This window comes from Micrasema longulum, unplaced genomic scaffold (genome assembly GCF_059751315.1).
Source record: "Micrasema longulum isolate JH-2025_06_02 unplaced genomic scaffold, ASM5975131v1 h1tg001802l, whole genome shotgun sequence".
In the NCBI taxonomy this organism is placed as follows: domain Eukaryota; kingdom Metazoa; phylum Arthropoda; class Insecta; order Trichoptera; family Brachycentridae; genus Micrasema; species Micrasema longulum.
Genome location: NW_028278976.1, coordinates 1,067,149 through 1,090,755, shown reverse-complemented (window position 1 = coordinate 1,090,755; position 23,607 = coordinate 1,067,149). Strand labels below are relative to the sequence as shown.

General features: G+C 34.9%; 1 protein-coding gene and 1 long non-coding RNA gene across 3 annotated transcripts in view; one reads left to right on the top strand and one right to left on the bottom strand.

Annotated features, from left to right (window-relative positions):
* Positions 1-23,607, bottom strand: part of Asap (ArfGAP domain of ASAP) — a 143,726-nt gene that overhangs the window by 19,716 nt on the left and 100,403 nt on the right. For both annotated transcript variants that reach the window (XM_088237901.1, XM_088237902.1), the window contains exons 4-9: positions 13,981-14,235; positions 5,672-5,917; positions 4,728-4,855; positions 2,904-3,037; positions 1,166-1,405; positions 94-316 (exon numbers count right to left, since the gene is read on the bottom strand). In XM_088237901.1, the coding sequence (XP_088094027.1) occupies positions 94-316; positions 1,166-1,405; positions 2,904-3,037; positions 4,728-4,855; positions 5,672-5,917; positions 13,981-14,235 (1,226 nt within the window). The remainder of the gene's footprint in view (positions 1-93; positions 317-1,165; positions 1,406-2,903; positions 3,038-4,727; positions 4,856-5,671; positions 5,918-13,980; positions 14,236-23,607) is intronic.
* On the top strand, positions 9,258-10,758 carry LOC148273941 (uncharacterized). The gene is made up of 2 exons (XR_015824425.1): positions 9,258-9,715; positions 9,927-10,758. It is a non-coding gene; the product is annotated as an uncharacterized LOC148273941 (long non-coding RNA).

Here is a 23,607-nt window from a genome sequence, read left to right as displayed (position 1 = left end):
ATTCTAACTGCCAACAAGCTATGTCTTCGATTATAATAAATATTTGGATATATTTTATTTTATCTCTGTGAGGATAAACTGAACGGCTCTTACATTGTACTTTCAGGTGTGGGTTTGTCTGCGGGGTTGAGTGTCCTCTCCATGACCTCATTAAAGGCCTGGTTCCCGATGTGGCGAGCCAGCAGGAGCTGTGACGTGGTGAGGCGGTCCAAGGTTAAGGACTGGATACGGGAAATGTGGACCCCAAGGTCACGATGGACTCCGGAACATTCGATGCAGACTATTATTCCGAAGTTCGTTGACAACCACGTGGCATCTAGAGGTATGAATATAAATTTTATGAACACAAATTATAACAGGTACCTTCATAGGAAATAGGAAGCACTATACGGGATATTCTTAATATGAACAAAGAACCTCCTGGAGGTGAACCCCCGGTGAAATTACAGAAGCAGGCAAGATATGTGCTGTGTATAAGAAAACGAGATAAAATTAAGTCAAATGGCCACTGCCCGCATGCTCTAAAACACCGCAAAGATATTTGCTTGAACTGCATTTAATATAAAAAATAATATGTTAAAATTACAATAATACTAAAAAGAAGACTTTTCAGTTTTGTATTGAAATAAATAAGTGATCTCATAATAAATAAGTGAGATATATAAGTGTGATATTGTTTTATTTAAAATTTAAAGCAGTGGGTTGATGCACCGCCCGTGCTGCTCATAGACAAAAGAGCCTTGTCTGCCGAAGGTTTAAGGTTTCAATAAGGACAATTATGATCAAGAATATCAATTTATTTAATAATTATGTAATTTGATTTTACTAACATTTTCCTAACAGGACATTTTGAAACATAATTTATTTTTTATTATTGAGTCAATTGAAATCATATTCTAGTCATTTGTAGATCAAACAAATACGTAGCTAATTAAAATAAATCTTTAAAAACTTGTTTACATATATTCTAAATTTACTTTTTCTTTTTTTAAACAGTAATAAAATAATGAATACATTTTCGATACAGAGTTTGAATTCGACAATAAATTCTCAACGATATTTTCAAAATTATGCTAAAATATTTGTAGACTATTATTTAAGTTAGTAATGGATTTAACAACTGAGGCATTTCATCAAGACTCACTGTCACAAATAGTTTATTTACCGTTGGTTGATCCACAATCACAGCAAGCGTGGTTGCCCGGCAACCTCAGTACAGCCCTGATGATGGCCTGGTGCAGGTCCAGTAGAGAATGGCCCCCCTCCCCGTCACCCGCTCCGCCGCCGCCCTCCTCCCCCTCCCGGAAGGCCCTCCGGAGAGCGCCATCCTTACAGTTGACTAACACAGACATCCACGCCCGCTGGTCATTCTCATCTTCAGCTTGAAAGTGGTATGTTCGATTGTCTGTAACAAAAATGTTTATGAGGATAGTTTCTTTTAACTATCGCACCCCCAGAAGAACACTGTTGTAAGTCTTTAAAATGTTACTGTTTTATGTTATGAACGCAGTTCAGCCACTTTATTTTCTCTTTCTTGGGAGAGCTCCCAAGTACCTCTATGATAATTTTTTTTGAGCGATATAGCCTACAAATTTCAGTGTTCTTTGAAATCAATTGAGTGAAATATCGAGAAGAACACTGCAGTAATTATGACGCCAAAATGGTTTTTTCATACTTTACAGTCAAACGAGCAAATACTACAAAAAATACTGGACATTATAATAATATAATATCAGTATTATTAAGAGTCCTGGTCCCGTCCCTCATGTATGGGAGCGAAGTATGGACTTGGAAAAACAGGGATGAAAGTAGGCTGAATGCTGTCGAAATGCGATCTCTCAGGCGAATGTGTGGTAAAACTATGTACGATAGATGCACAAATGTTGAGATCCGTACATTATGTAAGGCTGAGACAAGCATTATCGACAAAATCAAGAAAGGAGCTCTGCGCAGGTTTGGACATGTAAAACGAATGGACAGCGAGAGAACGGCTAAGAATATTTACAATGCGAATGTTGATGGATGCAGAAATAGAGGAAGACCGAGAAAGACATGGCATGACCAAATCCAACAAATACTTAAAGATGGACATGTAAAAAGTCGGAATAATCGGCGCACGTGCATGAGAAGATGTATGAATGTAGAGAAAGCGAGATCTGTATGCAAAGATAGAGTGTTGTGGCGTTCTATCCTCTCTGCCTATCAGTATATATCATATAGGATAACAGAATGATAATAATATTTGGCTGATTTGTATAGTGCCATTTTTGTAAAAAATTACCTCAAGGGCGCTTTACAATTGTATAATTAAACTTACATTCTAACTAAACTAAAGTGACTTTATATTTTCTGATTTAAAATTGAGGGTCTGAAAAACTTTAAAAGAGAGATTTTAGTTGGGATCTGAACTGACTGGGACTGTCAATGATTCGTAAGTTTGAAGGCAATTGGTTCCAGGCAGAGGGGCTGGCAACGGCAAAAGCACGATCTCCGAATCTAGTGTTTAGGGAGCGCCGGATTTCGAAAAGTTTTCCTCTGCCTGAATCAAATGCTGACCTAAGAGTAGATTTTCTTTGACATGTATTTTCTCTAATACAAAGGTCCGATAGGTATCTTGGAGCTATTTCATGAAGGGATTTGAATACTGTATTTTATTATCTTTGGGTTTTTTAACCAGTTCAAATCTCGAAGATGTTGTGAGATGTGAGAATTTTTTTTTTACATACTCCCGTAATAAGCCTTGTGGTAATTTGTACTGCACATCACTAAGGAGTTCATCCAGCCCCAAAAAATGGCTAGAGTTCCTTGTTCTCTTCTCAAGGGGGTTCTCCATATCTATTGAAATATCTATCAATTATGGTATAATTAAATATTATCTATACTAAAAAAGAAACTTGACTTACAAGAAACTAGGTCGAACCCTCTTTTATCATCCGAGACTACTTTGATTTGACATGTTAACAAATTTACTCTGGTGGGGGGTTTTGATTCATCGGCGTGAAATATATCCAGATATCCTTCAGCAGTTACTCGGCACCTGGAATAGAAGCATTAGAATTTATGACAAAAATTCATTAGCGAAATTTCTTAGTGCAAGTTAATTGCAACTGTATAAAATTTGGTTTGATTGACTGGTTATTATTTTAAAACCATTAAATTTTGCCAACATAACCTGTTTCTTTAAGTTTTTTTTTCCAGTTTCAGTGCCTTAATGTAAAACTGATAATAAAAATACTTCAATACAGCTTGCACTAGAATGACAAAACATAAATATATAATTATAATAAATTAGACTGCACATAGCACGTGCGATCCGTCCATTGAACAAATGGAAACATTGCTTCTTCTAAATTTAGTCGAACAATTAGTTGTTTATATGTTTAATAATAGTTTAATCATCAGTTGTAATACCTAATGTATGAATGACTATATTAAAAAAATTATAATAATAATTGTATAAATAATTGCAATAAATTGTAAGGGAATTAGATAACAATATGTTTCTTTTTTGGGTGATACCGTGTGTATACACGTGTGTGATAACAGAGACCGTGAAAACCTTCGCATGAATTTGATAACCACCATACAAAAAATCTAAATATGGTGACGCACTCCCCCCGTGCATCCATTTGTCAGTGCGGAACAAAGGAACTAAAACGAGATCTAGCTTCCTGTGGTGCGTGAAGAACCATACAGAATTTGAAATTAAAATCCTTACACGAGTGTGGAAGCGATTTCCGAAACCCAATCCATTATTTTTCGTACATTGCACTGTGACTTGTGACTGTGTTTTTTCATCTACTTATGACGCTACCGTGACGCCGTGCCGCCGTGCCGATGGTGTTACAGTATAGTTTCAGTAATCCGAACCATAGCATCGGATGAAGGGCGGGGGAATGAAAGAACTAAAGCTGCCTCCAAAGCATTGAATTGCATCAATTTGATAAGCGATGATGGACAAATTACAGTTATGTTTCTTTCTCTAAACTAGTGGAACCCCACCAGATTATAGTTTAGCTCGTCAAAAAAATACTGATTTTTTATACCAAATACATAATTAACGCATATAATATACCTACTATGCCTTAAAACATGTGTATACCACTGTTAAATAAAAAAAACTTACTGATGAATAAAACACAAAAAAAATACAATTTTAAAGACTATAGAGACTATACTGTATTTTGACGATAAATGTGATTATGGTTTCCACAACGATTTCTTACTTTTAATTTTGTATTCTGGTACAAAATTAAATGAATAATTTATTTAAAACACTACATTGATTTATTGTTTATTTTCAAATAATTTAATTCAAGTGGATTTTTATAAAATATATTCCGCCATAAAATACTTAACAGTTCTTTTAAGTAGCACCTAGTGATAGTTAGTGGGTTGATTTGTCATAATAATTAATTATTACTATATGGGTATTTACGTAATTATTATTAATTTTGGTCAAAATCATATTTAGTTCTTTCAAAAACCTCAATGCACACCCCTGATACATAGTTACAGGTACTGTAGAACATTGACAAATTAAAAAATCGTAATAATAAATTCTAAGCCAAATATTTAAAGCAAACCTAACTATGTATATAGATATACACGTACCAGTTCTGAAGTTGGGTGGTATGGTGTGAATTTAAAGCTAATATGAGTAATCATACTTTGTTACCAACTATTCTCGCTATGAGGAATAATATGAATGAATGAGTAAAATGAACCTTCTTTTCTGCCAAACTCTTCTGACTTTCCCCTCTGACTTCTTCAACAAATGTCCCGTTCTAGTCACCCCATGCTGTTTATCCCCTTGGAGTTGATGGAGGGAGTATCCACCCACAGATGAACCAGTCTATGACAAAATAAATCAATCAGTAACATTCTTATTACAAAGCAGAGATCAAACAAATATACTAGTAAATAATCAAACTAAGGAGTTTATTGATTGACAGATACTTCATTTACAGTTTATCAAGATAAATATAGTCTAGACATTTACTGGGCTTAGGACCTGTCCGGACCATGACGGGTTTACGTGAACACACCATGTAACATTCTTGTGTTTTTATATTTTAATTAGGCTTCTTTGATAAAAAGTGCTCGCTTCAAAGCGATTATATTTTCCAATGAGTCCCAATTCAAGCAAAAATGCTCGCTTGTACATGAATTTTGATACACCTTTTGACATTTACCAAGACGGTATGCTTAACGATCGTCCGTCTTTATCTACTGAGTGATTACAAAGCCGGCTCCTTTAACACCTCGATACGTACACTCCGGAAGATAGTAAAACAGACAGAAAAATATAATAACTAATTATTTTTTTATAGTGGCAACTTTCTTACGCCTAGATTACATGTTAATAGGACAGAATCTAGCGACATTTTATAGAGAGAATTTTATCTTCAACTATGACGTCATACTGAAGCTATGTCATTTTAGTATGTAGATATGTGCACCGAGACATACGCTTCCCCTTGTTACATGTCGATGTATCTACCACCCTAAACTTGAAGGTGGGTGGTCGGTGGTGTATCTTCGTAATCACTAGAGAGAATTTATCTTCAACTATACCATCAAGATATGTATGATATATCGTATGACGTCTTTATCTTCCCATCATAATCGAGGCCCACGATATGCTCCACCTAGGTAGTGGACATCGTACCTCCTTCTCCTGGGGCGCGGCAGCGCGGAGTGTAGCGCGGAGTTCGGCGAGGCGGCGCCTCTCCTCGTCCTGCTGCTGGCGGATCCTCTGCAGACGGACGCTGAGGTCAGCCACGTAGCTCCCGAAGTGCTCGATGGTCTTCAGGCCGTCCTGGAAGTAGTTGGTCTGCGCGTGGTAGTACTCCACCAAGTGCTGCAGCAACTCGATCCCCTTCTTCGTCTTTATTTCGTTGAACTTTATCAGGTACTGAAAATACAGTTTTAAATTGATAATTCAACATTTTTAGTAGAATTCCTCGATTGAAAATCATAGATTTAAATAACTAGATAAGCCTTTCTTTCTGAAAGAAGTTATCAAAATTGCATGTTCCCTTTACATTCCGCGATACTTTATTATTTTTATTTTTTTTTATTACCTTAAGTGTGTTTTATTTGATTTTTACAATAAATGCTGCAAATAAAAAAAATACACGAAATTTATTATTTTATGCCAAGATGTATTGGAATTGTTAAGGACGAACTAAATAATTAAAAGGATTTTTTCTGACGCCATTTTCGCTTTTTGGGAGCGACACGTTCACATCAAGCAAATCGCTATTGGCACAAGGTCCTGTCCGCCGTACGTCTTCACACAAGTAAAATGCGGCCGCGCGCGGTGGTTGGGGTAATCATTATTCCCGTGTCTCGGGACAATTTTTTATCCTACAAATTGCCGTTTACACGTGGACAATGGTCGAGCCCTGGAAAACAATATTGTATTGTCTACGTGTAAACAGCCTTTAACTCTATTACCAAAACACGGATGAACGCTGCGCTTCCACAGTATTATGTGGAAAATGTTTAAAAATGCAAAAAAAAAATATTATTTCATTTATAAGATCTCTTATTTACCATAAAACCAAAAAGGAATTAAACCAATGAATTTAAATTTGATATCTATCATTTTAATGTACCTATATGTAATTATTGTATTTTTTATTTTAAATGAAAAATATAAGAAAAAATATTGTATCGTTGTAAATTGTCAACGGAAAGTTGACAATTTCGCGTCCCAAATAATAAGTTGAAGATCCCAAAGTAGAATTCAAATATCCTTACTTCAGTCCTTAATTCATTTCTCCGAAGATTCGGTTGATATTCATACAATTCCAAGCAAGAATGATCAATGTAATGGTACTTCGGGAACCAAAATGGATTCCGCCGATCGCTGTAATTCGTTTCCTTTGAAAATCTTCGCAAGGGAGCAGACATTACTTCGCGTAAGAATTACTACTTCAGTTACGAAATGTTGTGCAAGGTGCTAGCTATATCAAATTTTGAGGAACTTACTAAAAATGCTTCGCGTTACATTTTACCAAAGAAACGTGTTTACTAGAGGACATTTTTAGATGTGAATTAGGGCGAGGCGAGTACGGAATCCGGAGAATTAATTTTAAAAGAAAGTGGCGGGAATTGCACTCGACAGAAAATAAAAAGACATGGCGCACATTCCTGGCGCTTCGGGTGGACATTTCTCATTTCCCGAGTGTAATGGGAACTGGGGATTGGAAGCTGGAAGCGAGAATGCGAGGAAAATGTCCGGAATATAATGAAATCCTCCGTCGGCGTCGCCGCGGGAGCTCATTCCACACATCGCGGCTTCTGTTTAAAGGGAAAATTCATTCGGAACTTACTCGGTAATACTTTGTAAAATAATTACCTTTCTATTTAGGCATATAAGAAAATATTCGGGACGGCTTTTAGGCTTTTGGCATATCGCTCTTAGCGAGCAGCGATGTACCGAATACCGAATACCGAATGGTACACGACACGGAAACTCTGGTTCCCGATATATTATGTGCGAGACGAGGAAATACAATCATTAGAGAGTTAAAAGTAATCAATCAATCACGTCAAATATCACCTTTAACAATGACAGACTATTAATAAAACAGCTTTCAATGTTTACCGAAATCATTTGGTTATCATCTATCAAGCTGTCACGAAAAATACTGTTTTTCCCCGTTCGTCAACTTAACCGTTAGCGTGGGTATAAACATTGTACATAATATGTACATACATTATGAATTATTTTAGGAAATTTTGTTAAAATAAAAAGGAAGACAATACAAAAACCAGGGCAAACTGAATAGAGTTAGGTACTCATATTAAAGGAAATTGTTGAAGAAATTGACTTTATCTAATCATAAAAATCCGTGATTCATTTTGAGAGTAAAGATTAGATAAAGATTACATTACCTCGTAACATTAGGGGAGCATGGGGTACATTGCATCACTTTTTTTTATAAACCTCCATAGCTCTGAAGTTTATTATTAAATTCTGGTCTATTTCATAAAATCGAAAGAAGCATTCAGTCATCAAGGTAATGGTTTCGGTTTATCATTTTATAGCTTATGAACGACGAAAGAATTGTAAAACAAGTATATATGGCGAAAATGAACGATAACGTGAAACGAGGACGACCAAGGAAGACGTGGCATGATCAGATAAACCAAAATCTTAAGTCTGGTTGTGTCAATAGCAGGCAGAACCGAAGGGCATGTATGACAAGATGTATGGATATGGAAGAAGCTAGGAATATATGCCAGGATAGACATGTGTGGCGGTCCATTCTCTCTGCCTACCCCTACGAGGAAATGGCGTGATGTTAGTAGTAGTATTAGTAGTAGTAGCTTATTAAAATAGATACTTTTTTTATTAGTTTAAGGTAATCGATCCACTGAGACCCAGAAGTGGGCCACAGTGAATCAAACTTAGGTTACAGCGACGAAAACCCGACTGGAATATACTGAATTATGCTATTGAAATAAAATACAAGGTGTTCATTCAAATAAACTGTTTGCTATTTGTACTTTATGTAAACTCAAAATTCCACCAGGCTTTGAAGATAAAAATCACATTTTCTGTTTGAGTTTTTTTGGGGTATCGGTTGCAATAATAGACTTCCCTCTTCAGTCTTTTCTTGGACATGCTTTTGGTAATCCACAAAACTGGAAATGACTTACGACATTTTATTTGTATGAAAAAAAGCGATCCACTGTGACACGAGATGAAATAATGATTGACTGTAACCCAATGGTAGTTTTCGTAAATAAAAAAATAGAAAGCTCCTCTCTCAGAAAAGTCAAATAGTGTACTTATATTAATATTATTAAACATTGACGAATGAAGGGAAAAATCGAATCTTTAAAATTTCACATCCATTTAAAAACAAAACATTTTTTGAATACACGTGAAAAAATAGTTTTGTCCTAACGTATTGGCCGAAGCGTCGCAGCATGTCCTCCGGCTCTGATGTTGTTAAGGAAACTAGTAAGGGTATTAAAAATTGTCTACTGAACACAAATTAGTGTGTGTGCGCGTGCAATACACACGACGCTATTAATTGCTAAAATCCACTGAAACCCATGATCCACTGTTACCCATGATCCACTGTTACCCATGATCCACTGTTACCCGTGCTTCCCTACTCTTATCGGCGATTTCTAAGAATGTTTACATCGATAACATTCATTGAACTTAATGACCCAATGATTTCCTGAAATACTGTAATAAAGAATATTTAAAATGCCATGGCAAATCATCGATATATCGTCGTCAACGGGAAAATACCTCTTATGTGGTCGATTTTACGAAAATGAGTTAAATATGACATTGCGTAGAGTTTCAACTGTTCTACCGATTGGAAAAACCTCCCATGCGTAGATAATACTGTTATTTAATTCAAAACCTTTATTTGTATCTCTTATGTGGTCTTTGAAAAAAAATCGTTTTCAAATACCTCCTATGTATTCCATGTATACATAGGAGCTTTTGATTTAGCAAACTTCTATGAATATTAGCATAGTGCGCGTTTTGAAAAAAACACATAGGAGATGTTTCATTGTTTCTTCCTGATCATTCCTGCCTTTGGCGCCTTTTTTTGACAGTGTTGACAGATTGATTTACTCTCACCTAAAAACGTTTTAAAGCATATTTTTAGCATATTAGTGGTGCATTACAAACAACATAGAATACTATAGGAAAGAACTGATAATACTTTATGTAAGTACTATTATTTATTACGTAAATTATGAGGTTTTTTGTTTTCTTTACTACTCACATAGTATTGAGGTTATGTTGTTTAGTTTAAATAATGCGGAATATTATGCATTTAACTTTTCGGCAAGTTCATTCGAACCAAAGCTTTTAAAAATTGCTAATGCCTAATACTATTTGTTCAAAAACCAAATTTGATTGTGTAAACTTTTCTCAGATAATGACAAGTCGAGGAAGACGTATGATTGAAATGGTGAACGAGGAGAATAATAAAGCAACAAAAAATGCAACAGAAGTAGAAAATAATATTGGCGAGCATTCAACACTTCAGATGACATTATCATCTGAGGAATATTTTTCTTACATCCCGGATGAGTCCTTGAAGAAAATAATTTCAGAAGTATTACCATCCACCAATGATTACGAATCGCAGATTGCAAAGCGGACTGATGATGGTGTTTTTATCAATTTTATGAATATTGAAAATAAAATGGAAATTCAATTTTTGGATCAAGCAGAAGGGACCACAACTACAACTACAATTCAAGCAAGTTCTAATTTATCAGTAGATAAAACAGTGCACACTGAGGACCCTGTTATTAATCATGAAGTGGAGATTCAATTCTTAGACCAACAAGCAGGGATTGCAACTCGAGAAAGTTCTGATTTATTAATAGACAAAACATTGCGTGATAGAAAAGAAACTGGAAGACTTCTTCGAGCATCAGGAAGTCCATACGTGGGATATAGTAAAGTTAATCAAAAGGTGGTTAACGATTCGAAAAAATCAGCAAAACTTATGAAGAGTCGCTGTGAGCATAATTTGTTGGTAAAAAAAAACTCAGAGGTCTTTCATGTGTGCCCAGATAACTGACTGCATTCGTCAAGGTCTGTTTAAACAATTTTGGGAATTAAAGACTTGGGCTGAAAAAAAGGTGTTTATCAGAGGATTTGTGCACACACGATCTATAAGAAAAAGACGAAATAAAAATGTGATTGAATCTAAAGTTTCACAAAAAGAACGAGGCCATGATATTTTATTACCAAAAGATGGGGGTGAAATGGTAAAGGTCTGTAGGAGGTTTTTATTGAATACCTTGTGCTTAGGAGAAGATACGTTCAAAAGATGGAATAAAAAAGAAAATATTATTGAACATGATTCAGCTGAACATAATACAACTGCACAATTACCGCCAAGAAAAAAAAGGAAAATTGAGACTTCCCAATCTGTAAATAATTGGCTAGATTTATTACCTAAGGTTCCTAGTCATTATTGCAGGAAATCATCCAAAAAAAATGTATGTAGAACCGATATTTCGATCAAAGAAGCGCATGCATGACGTATATTTGAAATGGTGCCTTGAAAAAGAATTATGCTCTATTTCCTTGAGCGCATTTAAGGAAGTTCTCAAAAGCAAAAATATTGCTATTCACAGTCCAAGAAAAGATCAATGTGATACTTGTTGCAGCTTCAAACTGGGTCATATTTCAGAAGAGCTGTACAATGTGCATGTGATTAGGAAAGATCAGGCTCGCTTTGAAAAAAATAAAGCAAAAACTGATGCTCAAGTCAATAGTAAACATATTGTAGTGGCTATGGATCTTCAAAGCATTCTATTGTGCCCAAAGACATTACAATCTGCAATGTACTACAAAATGAAATTACAGGTTCACAATTTTTCAATATACAATTTGGCAAATCGTGATGTTAACCTTTATGTGTGGCACGAAGTAAATGGTGGTGTTACTGCAAATGAATTTACCACGTGTATAATTAATTTTATTTTGACTTGTGATGCAACATGTGAGAAAATTACATTAGTGTCAGATGGTTGCGGTTATCAAAACAAAAATAAAACCCTTGCTAGTGCCCTCAGTGATGTTGCTGTCAAAAAGAATTTGACCATCGAGCAACTTTACCTGACTAAGGGACATACAATGATGGAAGTAGATAGTGTCCATGCTACATTGGAGCACTTGTTTATCCCTCCAATAAACACGCCCTCAGATTACATCGCAATGATGCGAGCAGCGAGGCCTGAAAAGCCCTACACTGTGAAAGTAGCGAGCTATGATTTCTTTTTAAATTACGAGGGTAAAGAAACTAATTTTAAATCAATCAGACCTGGAAACCAAATAGGGGATTCAACAGTGGCTGAGTTGTGTAAACTAAAATACACCCCAGATGGAAATGTATTTTATAAAACTAAATTTACCGACGAATGGGCAATACTACCTCAGCGGCGTACCATTGAACATAATGTGCCATTGAACAACATTAAACCCCTCTATGATCAGCCCATTCCTATAACAGATTCTTAGTTTAAAGACTTACAATCCCTTAAAAGCGCAGTAGAAAAAGACAGTCATTCATTTTACGATAGCCTTCCTCACAAGCCAGACTCGAGAGTTAAACATAAAATTAAATCTGTAAACGAGGCTCCTCAAGTCATAGGTGAAAAAAGGAGTTCAGGAAAGGTTAAAAAAAATGTTATTAAGAAAACTAAAAAAGGGAGTTCATGTAAGGACAAAAAATCAACAAAAAAATAGGTTAAAGTACTAAGTTGATAACTTCTTACATACCTGCAAAGATTCATTATTAAAATTATTAATTATAAAGGGCAGGCAGCTACAAGCTGACATAAAATGATTGTATTTTAACAATATTATTTTTATTTTGTTTTATTTACTTTAATTTTTGTATGTACTTTTTTCTGAATAAATATTTTGATTTGAATTTTGAATTTTTAATTTTTAACTGGCAATTCAAGTATCCTATGTGGCTGATTGTTCATTTTGTACATCTCTTAACATCTGAAAAAATGCTCCCATGTATAGTTAAAAACCTCCTATGTGTCATTTCATGTCCAAAAAAACCTACCATGTGTTTAAAATCACAAAAAATGTTATTTGTACTTCAAATAAAAAGGTTTTTTTTCGTGAAAATACATTCTGACATTTAAAATTAAAAAGCGTATTTTTGGTGTTTTATAAAACAATTCGTAGCTCTCAGAAATCAGTTTTTAGTTGCTCCTGAACAATTACGTTTTTGACACACGGGAGGTATTTTCCCGTTGACGACGATATATGTAAACACTAGATGCAGCACTAAGCACGAGTTTTGTGTTCCAATCAACCTAAGTTCCGGAACTTAACTTGTAGTCAGTAAACGTGAAGCAGCGTAAAAAAGGCGCGACATACAGCTTTGAATTCACAGTAAACTGTAGCTCAATCATAAATAACTATCGACGTGCTTAAAAACATGCTATGCATTTGAGCGATCACAATGAACAATATTGAACATGCTTAAGTTATCGAAGTCATAAGTCAACGCGTGTGTAATCTCTAAGTCGACGCTCGTATCGGTTTGTTTTTTGTTTTCCTCGTAAATAAATACAGTTCACAGGTGAAAAATCGGCGTTTTTCTATAAAAAATAATACAATATATTGCATTTGCAAAATAGTAAGGAGTATCTAATACAAAAAAGTGAAAATTAAATTATAACTACTATGGCGACTGCTTTTCTTGACATTTGGCTTGCAAACCGCAGCCTAAATGCAATGAATAGCATGATAAATAATAAATAAATAAAAATAGCAGTTTTAGAATATTTTCCATATTTACACCGGTGAAATTCAAATATGTGATTGCGCAGCAGGATTATACGTCACGAGACGTAAATATTTTGACATTTAATATTAGGTGTTCACTGTTTACGGATGTTGCATTGTGATCGCGAATACGATAAACAACCATGGTGAGAAATTGTTATCACGTCGTTTATTTAACACGTCGATAGTTATTTGTGATTGAGCTACTTGCATAGATACTCGTAGTTAGTCTTTTTTACTCTACTACGCGTTTTGCAAGGCAATGTTAACGCGACGACGCTCATTTTTCAGAACATAATTTCAAACTATCGTTCTATGAAGCATCATCTTTATTTAATGATACCTCAGTGTGGCAAATATTTTTTTTTATATTTGCGCTCTTGTGATTTACCCAAATATTTTATTTTAGGGCCATTTTCAAAGAGTTGTAAATAACTCACTAAAAGAAAATGTGAATGAAGTTGGGGTAGAGTTGGATTCGAACCACGGACCTTTAGTCGCGAGTCCGAGACCCTAGCCACGGGACCACAACCCGATTCAAATATGATAATGCAATACATAGTACACAATCATTTAACCATAACTACAGAGCAAGAAGTCAACATTTTCTGCAACAAGCATTTGTCAGTGGAGATTTATAAGCAACAAGATCGACTCGCCTCACACATCTGCAGCTGGAAGAGTCTCCTCTCCTTCTCCATCTCGTCCGCTATCTCCGCCGAGGTGACCTCCGTCCTGATGAGGCCGGCGTCCCTGGCCTGCGACTTCTTCTCCTTCTCTATCTTCACGTACTTGGAGTCGTAGTCCTTGGACGCCTTGTCGAATGGCCTCTTGAGGTCTCCCTTTACCCCCCGCAGCTCCCCCTTGAGTAAGCTGTCCACGGGGAACATTACGATGTTGTTGATGTTCTGCATCTGAAAAATAAATCGCATTTTAATATCCGGCTGAGTTCAATTAGCTCGATAGTTGATACCGCGTTGATACTTGTTTATACGCTTACGCTTCCATCAATGTGTATGTAAATATAGCTTTTATTCGTATTCCGCAGTCAGGTTCCTCATGACTGAGGGTCGTATTCTCCAACGGTTGAAACATGCACCGGACTTCTGCACGCCAGCAAGGTGCGCCGCGTCCGCGAGGGTAGAATTCGCAGCCTCCTTATCCTGATTGGTCCTTTCATAGTAAATAAAAAATAAACACAAAACAAAATAATACGTTTGTATTGGAAAATGATACAATAGGACTTTTAATTTGTGTTTTTATTTTTGATATTTGCTTTTATACTATTTATTAATATTTTACTAGTAGATACATAAAGTTGCACTGCGCTAAAATAATAATATGTAGCTGAATTGTTAATCTTTTTTTCAGCATTATGTATTTACTTATTTTCGGTATTTACTTGAGGAGGTAATCAATATTCGGTCAAGTCGGTTAGAATGTTCTTGCAGGGCCTTGACTCGCGTGTTTATGTTTATATTATAGTTAAACGTCGTTTTGCGCCAGTTCGATTTACGCCGATTTACAATTACGCCGGTTGGTGCCGGCGTGGGATTCCCCGGTTCAGCCGACACCAGAGGACAGTAGGCGCCGCGATTCTAATAGCAGACACACTTTTACACGTTGTTTTATTCTATTAACGTGTATGCGAGCAGCCTATTGAGTGTGTGAAATTGTTTCCGAGTTAGTTTTCGTTTTGTATTTAAGAAAAATAAAAAGGTATGATTATATTTTTTATTTTATTATTATTAAAATTAAAGCAATATTAAAATATTTGTAGTTTATGCTATGATTCTGCAAGAAAGGAAGCAACAATCAAAGCAAATGAAAGTGTGTGCTTTTTGTAAGAATTGAATTAAGTACCGACGAACTGGTGAGTTAGTATTTATTATAAAAAATCATTATTTATATCAAGAGATTATTATTTATTTTGTAAACGAATTTAATCTGTATTTCATTATATTTTATTAAATACATTTGAATTTATTTTGAATATATACAGGTGTTCTTTAAACCCTATCACATCCGAAACCACGATGATCAGTATGAGCAAGAAGACATATTGGCACATTAAAATATTTTTTTAGAACATATAAAATTAAGAAAATAAAATATCTAAAAAGCCAATGGTTGCTTACTTCTGCAGTAGTAAAACGAGGAGGGAGAAGGGGGGAGTCTGATACTGCGCCGCGCTCCCCTCACTTCTCCCCTGCAGAAGTAAGCAACCATTTGTTTTTTTAATATTTTATTTTCAAAAAATTTCTTCGTTCTAAATATTTTTTTTAAATATGCTAATATGTCTTCTTGCCCATACTGATCATCGTGGTTTCAGATGTGACAGGGTTTAAATAACACCTGTATATGATACGTTAAATAAACATGTTAGATTATTCTTAGAATTTTGACACGGAACCTAATCTTATATCTTCCATTATATTTGTGTTCATTTTACGCCGATTTTTTTAACGCCGGAGTCTCTCGGTACGGAACTCCGGCGTAAAACGACGTTTACCTGTACTTTCGCACTTATAGATAGCGCAGACAGAGTTTAGTCTAAGCCTAACCGGGTTGCACAGTTTAAATCTGTGCTGTGCCAGCGGTTGTCTCCTGATGTTACAAATAAGTGTGCTGAAAAGCTGCACGGCAAATACAACATATTATAACATATTATTGAATATATCTACCTACTATATAGTACGGAATACCTACACTACACGTAAGAAACGCGGTCCCTTTGAACTAATACTCCCATACGCCATATAAGTACAGCGTGTCTTGAACCAGTTAGTAGTTTAGTGCTAGTTATAGGAACAAAATAAGCTACAAGACGGAACACGTCAGTATTCTGCCGTGCAAACCGCCGTAACTCGAAAATCCACTTTCGAGAAAAACGCAAAAAACTTTTCAAACAAGTAAGTCGCAATGATATTGATAAAAACTTTAATTAAAAAAAAATTGTCATAAGGGGATTAATCACTGAATAGATATTAATATATCTGTGGGATTAATCATAAGAAAATGGAGATGATTAATCATAAGAAAATGAAGACGATTAATTGTAATAAAAAAGCGTGTCAAATAAGTAATTGAAATTAGCGTATCATTAAAAAAAATGTTTTTCAAATTTGCATAAGTTACCGCAAAAAAAAGTTGCCTAAAACTAGTTTTAAAATACAGTATTAAAATTTGATACTGCAAAAAAACGCTACTTTTAGTTCTCATTACAGCCTAAACTGCGGTATTTCATAAGGTTTACTGCGTTTTAGTTGGTTTTTGGAAATAAATAAAATGAACGGTAACGTGAGACGAGGACGACCAAGGAAATTGTGGCATGATCAGATAAACCAAAATCTTAAGTCTGGTCATGTCAAAGGCAGGCAGAACCGAAGGGCATGTGTGACAAGATGTATGAATGTGGAAGAAGCTATGAATGTATGCCAGGATAGACGTGTGTGGCGGTCTATTCTCTACATATAATACACGTGGCGTTTATTTTTACAAATAAAAATATTCAACATAATCAAACTAAAAATATTTTTATAAAAACGGCATTTTAGTCAATATTTTAATCATCGTAGGAAATGAGAGAGCGGATGAACGAGCAAGAGCCACAACTTGTAAAAGAACGGCACTTTTCTTCTCAGAATTTCCCCTTAGCTTTGCTAAACGCTGTATAAAACAAAATACGCAGCAGCGTTGGGAGGATCATTACCGCGCTTCTCCTACAGGTAAAATCACTAAAATGTTTTCTGACGCTGGCTGATGCAGCAAACTTCCGTCATCATCACCAAAGTACTTTCGAAACGACCCAAATTTTTACCGGACACGGAGCTATGAGAAGTTATCTATATACACCGCAAGACAAAAAAAATTACGAGTTTACCTGCTACCGCGCCCCTGGACTTTACTGAACCCTTTTTCTAAGAAATCCTTTATCGATACCTCTTTCTTTTGTTTAATAAATTAAGGACACTATGTGTCACCTTTCTACAATATTTACATTTTAAAATGTCTCAACAGTCTTGTTTTACCCGCGTTTGAGTGAACATAACACAACAATCATGGAAAGTGCAAAGCAAATGTCGATTGCGATAAAATCCAAAATAATCACATTGTCGCAAGAAAACATATCTAATTGTGAAATATCTCGTCGAGTTGGGTATTCAGAAGGTGCAGTGAGGTTTTTATTTTAAAAAATCCAAGAAACTGGATCCATAGAACGGAAAAAAGGAAGCGGACGGGGGCGCGTGACATCTGCCCGAGATGATCGCTTAATAAAAAAAATTGTTATGCGCGATCGATTTTTAACGGCACCTGAAATACACGCAGAGGTGCAGTCTACCAGCACATCAACATTTTCAGTAAAAACAGTGTCCAGGCGGCTGTTGGAGCATGGTTTCCAAGCACGGAGTCCCGCAAAGAAACCATTACTCACGGACAAAATGAAGAAGGCTAGACTGGATTGGGCGAAAGAGCACCAGAATTGGACCTTGGAGGATTGGCAAAATGTTGTTTTCTCTGATGAATCAAAATTCAACCTTTTTGGTCTAGACGGCAGAAAGATAGTTCGACGAAAACGTGGGGAAAGATATCATCCGTCGTGCGTCACTCGAACCGTTAAACATTCACCCTACGTGATGATTTGGGGGTGCATGACAGCATACGGTTTAGGACCTCTAAATTTTGTACAGGGTACGATGAATGCCATTCAGTACAAAAAAGTGTTAAAAAAACATATTATTCCAACAATCGAGGACATTACGCAGTATACCGCGGACCCAATTTTTCAGGACGATTCTGCGCCGTGCCATAGAGCCCGCACTGTGAGTACAAATATATATATTTTTAAATGCATTTTGTGACCACATGATAAATAATTTATTGTTTTTTTATAGATCAATGAATTCAAGGAGAAAATTGGCTTAAAATCGTTGACGTGGCCCGGGAATAGCCCTGATTTGAACCCGATAGAAAATTTATGGGCGATTATGAAAAAAAAAGTCGGGAAAAAAAATCAAAAAACATTGAGGAATTAAAAAAAAACTTAATTCAAGTTTGGGAAGAAGAAATAACATCAGAAATTTTAGATTCGCTTTACGCTTCTCTAAATAATAGAATTTTACATGTTATAAAAAATAAAGGTGAATTCACTAAGTACTAAATATTTTTAAATGTTATAAATATGTTTAAATGTAAAATACTTTAATTTAAAATAAAGCGATAAGAACCTACTTCTTAAATATGAATTAAAAAATAACATGTCTTTTATTATTCCATCACAAACACTCGACCATAAATGAACCGTTATGGGTCTCTAAGGTTCGGGTAATCTGATACCTGATATATAATGGCAATTTCTAAGTACAATTCATGAGTAAGATTTTTTATTTTAACCTTGAAATAACGAGTAGTCATCACATATGTCAAACAATATAAAAAAAACTAATTAAATATCAAGAATAATTCATTATATGTCAATTTTAGTTTTTTTTGAGAACTCGTAAATTTATTTGTCTTGCGGTGTAGATTTAAATTAAGGAATGATGACTATTGTCCATGCGATGATATTTCTTCACAGAGTATCGAACATCTGTTATTTCAGTGCCCATTTTTCAGTTTGCAACGCCATAATGTTGAATCAGAATGCAGGAAAGATGGAATATCCTTAACAGATATCCACACTGTAGTTAAAAGTAGTTATCACGCGCTATTGTTCTTGAACTTTGCAACAATGGTGATTGGACTCATAAAGGTAATAAACCAAAATCAGTGATCGAACATCCCATTTCCAAGACAAACAAAAACGATTTTTTTCCGAGTACCTTAGCCTTGTACATATGTACATGACACGTAAGGCTACTAAATACAGGGGTCCAAATATACATATAAAAAATAAAATAAAATAATTTATGGACTAAAAATTTGGTGTTACTGCATGGGTAGGTATTTAATTTACAAACTTCCAGTTGTCGTAGCGCAAAGAGTTGGACACACTTATAGCTGATTACGAATCAATAAATAACTCTAAAATGACAAAAGTTGAATTACGGCGGTTTAGGCTCTACACGGCAGTATTGCAGGTGGTATTTATTTTTTTACACACGACAATGACGTACTTTGTTACAATATTATGCTATACTATGATGTAGTAAAATGTCGTACAATGGCCAATGCAGTCTTGAATCGATCGTGAATGCAGCATTGTGTGCATTATAACTGACCTTAAATACCGGTACATAAATATTATTTAGTTCCTTATAAGTGTTTTTTTTTTTTTTTTTACAGATCTTTATATATCACAGTAATTTTACAGATTTTGTGTATGTATGCATAAATCTACCACTTAGTAGAAAAGTATAATAATTTTATGTAAAGTTGCGATGCGACTGTCACAAAATCAAGTACAAAATTACATAAAATTCCTAATGCAATTTTGGAGTGAAGATATATTTTATTATGCTTTTTAAATGAGGAAGTTCAGTGCTACGGGAAATTTTATATAAAATAGTTTTCTTACGCGCGGTAAAAAATAGAGCATTTAAAAGCTTCGCCGTACAATTAATTGTACGGCGAAGCTTCTCGTAAAATGAAAAAAAAAACTATTTTGAAACGTCACAGGTTCGTGTGAACAATAACAATTATATCGTTGTTATGTGACGTCACGGGAGAAATAATTTCAAAATTACTAAATTTAAAAAGATCATAGCGATGATAATAAGATATTTTTATTTTTTTTTGCTTAGTTTAAAAGTCTCAACTAGTCTTTAAAAAACCTCTGTACTTCCTCATTGCCGTCTCAACTCTCGACGAGTATTCGATTTTTTTTTTTAATATTTTCGTTTTTTGTGAAAGGTACAGTTTCTCGATCCCGAAATTCGATCAAATGACGACGGAATTCAAGGAAAACCCGAAAATGATTTTTTTATTAAAATAAAATAAAAATATTTAAGTTTGAACACGTAATGAAATGTGCATATTACAAAACACAAAATGTTATTCCCCCAAGTGCGGAGTCAAGCAGATGGAATTTTCAGACAAGAGTAAACGATAATTCCAGGGATCATTTAAAATTTGAAGAGACTATTCCGACAAAAAGAAACATTAATAATTCCGAATGGGTTGTGGAAACAGACTGTGTGGTCTGGTGGTATTATAGAGCGGAGGTGGCGACTGTTATTCGTAACGTTCTCGGTAATAATTCATACAAGATGAATGGTCAACACGCCCCCCTCTGGATAGGGGCCTCCGCGCATACAATCCACAAATCCCATTATCCCGTAAGATCTCTATTCAAACGGCCCACTGTAAAACGTTCCCTTAAAATACAAAAATAGGCGCAACTTCTTCACTTGTTACGTTTAGCCGAAATAATCACCGCGTTATATCTACAAAGGGGGGCGTAACAGCTACGGTAGCAGAGATACAATAAAAACTGAAAAGAGTTGGAAAAAAAGCAGTTGATACAAATCTCGAATAGACCATCAACTATATTTTTTATTAAGAGGGCACCAATTTTCTTATATTTAGCCTGAAACATAAGCTATCTTCGTAAGATCTGGTGCCCGAAATGATCGTGGGACTGTACTCATTACATATTAATTTGTCAATAGGCATTTATCTCTTTACTCTGTTACAGTATTTTTACTAAATAATATTATATTTAATACGAAATAATGACGTGCTTTGTAAAATAAAAACGTATTATACAATTACAATATTTGAGTTTGTCCAAATGTTCATAGACAAAAGACTGGATTTCACCCCCTCGGGGGTCATTAAGATTAACAAATTACAACAGGGATGGAGAATACCTTAAATAAGGGAATATGTCATTGGCTGGTTTAAGTGGCCACTTTACACACTGTGTAACATTATTTAAGGTATTCTCCATCCCTGTTGTAATTTGTTAGTATTATACAATATTGATATACAGTTATTTGCGGATATCCTAAACCGAAGAAAAAACACATTCTTAACTGTATAACTATTAAATCAAGATTGAAATATCACTATCTAAATATTTGAGTTGTTCCTTTCGCATTCATATTTCCTTCCCATCTCCTCTCCCCTCTTCGTGGTATAGTGTTAATTTTTTTTTTAGTCAATTTTTGTTTTTAATTTTGTATAAAATTTTAAGATTGAGTATAATTCCTTAGAATATGTCCATGTACTTGTAATTTTCTCAAACTTAACGGTTCGGGTAGGTAAATAAAATAAAAAAGTAGGAAGAAATTGTATTAAGGCAATATGCCCGCCTTTATATGTATATACATATATTGTATATGTATATAAAGTGTTAAATAAATTAATAAAAAGATTTATTCTTTTAAAATTTTTAAACATTACCTGTGTTTTAAACCGCTATTAATATTATCACGTCACAGGGGCGTTTTGTTTTTTTAGTTATGACAATTTTAAACTGGGTATGTGGTTAATTTTTTTAAAGAAAAGTTAATAGAATTATTTCCGGCAACGATATAAGATAGAACTGTAAGTACCATAGAGGTAAATATAATGATCTGATTAATATTGATCGCATAGGAAAAAATAAAGCCACGGAAAGTGATATCGTACTTAAGGTCGATAATTTGACCTCAGCTTCAACCAATCTCTTCACAACCATTCAAGAAGTTAAATCACAATATTATCTAACTAAACGAACAGTTAGGAAATATTTTAAAAAGTTCATATATTCATATTATTATACCTCTCACACATATAATAAACATTAACTTTGAATCAGGATGCTTTCCATCCTTTTTTTAAAAAAATATTGGAAAAAAAATGTTTTAAAAATAAGTACAAAATTATAAATGTTTTGTGCATACATAATTAATAATAACGTTTCTACCTCTCTAATAGAGTAAAAACTCGAATAAAATTTTGCCTGAAAGAAGCTTCTATTTAAATTTGTTGCAACAGAGAAGGAAAACATTTTTGAGAAGGGGTATGGGAGTCTAGACACTCACAGAAAAGAAGTATGTATACAAAATTGGAAAATTGTTTTCAGGCGTTGCCTAGTAGGTGAATTTGTTCAGCCGGATGAATCTCACCCACATAATAAAGGTTTCAGCTCTTTTACTTCACAAAATTCAACAGATAGAAGAGTTGAGGAAATTGGGATGTTCAAACATAGACAGAATGGTGAATGTTACAGTGTGTAAAGTGGCCACTTAAACCAGCCAATGACAGGTCATAAGCCCTGTTAGTGCCTAGACTCCCATATTCCCTTCTCGAAAATGTTTTCCCTCTCTGTTGCAACAAATTTTAATATGAACAACTCCCTAGGGAGAAAATTCAGCCAGTCTGCAAGCATTTGGACATACTCAAAACATTGTTGAAACTTCTATTATTCAAATTTATAAAGCTGGTGAAAAAACCTTGATCTTAGATTATCGCCCTCTTGAATATATAATAACAAAAATTATTGAATTTTTTTTTTTAAAAAAAGACCCATGAAATTCCTCAAAATGTGGAACGCTCCTTCAAATAAACCGTTTTTCCGGTAGGGCAAGAGTACGGTAGACGCAATTTTTGCTGTTACCCAAAATATTATGCAAAGCCTTGATGATATTCAAAAGCTCATTGCAGTTTTCTTAGATATTAAAAAAAAGGAATAACCTGCTAAGCTTCTATTTAAAAAGCTTATTAGCATTGTAAAGAGAGATTTGGAAGGAATTTATGGGAAAATAGACCACAACACCCAGACCAATTATGAAAAAAATATTTCTTGATTCTTTTTTCATGCAACTGCAACTGGCGGGAATAGAACCCGCGAAGCAGTTGGCCGTCTAACCGACTACGCCACCGTCGCCTGTCAAAGGTTTCGACACAGTTTCCCATCTGATTCACTCGGAACAAATAAAACGTATTGGCGTCAGTTATAAAGCTCTTCTGTTGCTTCAGACTTTCTTATATTTGAGGTTGCAACTCAGTCATTCGTACATCACACGAAGAAGCGCAAAGTACGAACTCACCTTTTCAGGCCACTACGGAAGGAGGTCTCAACAGAACGCCCGAACGAGGTCTTCTCGTAAACTAAAAAAACGTATTACTTTTGGAATTCCATAGGGCAGCATCCTGGAACCGATACTATTCCTGGTCTACGCAAACTCCCTCCGTCGATCAAATAATGGCGGAAAAACAATCTCGCCTACCGACGATGCGGTTTTGTTATTCGAAACTGGTGGCTGGAAATATTTTTTTAGAAAACAAACTGGTACAAACATAATTAAACAATGGTCGGATGATAATACACTTTCCGATGAAACTAAATACCTTACTTT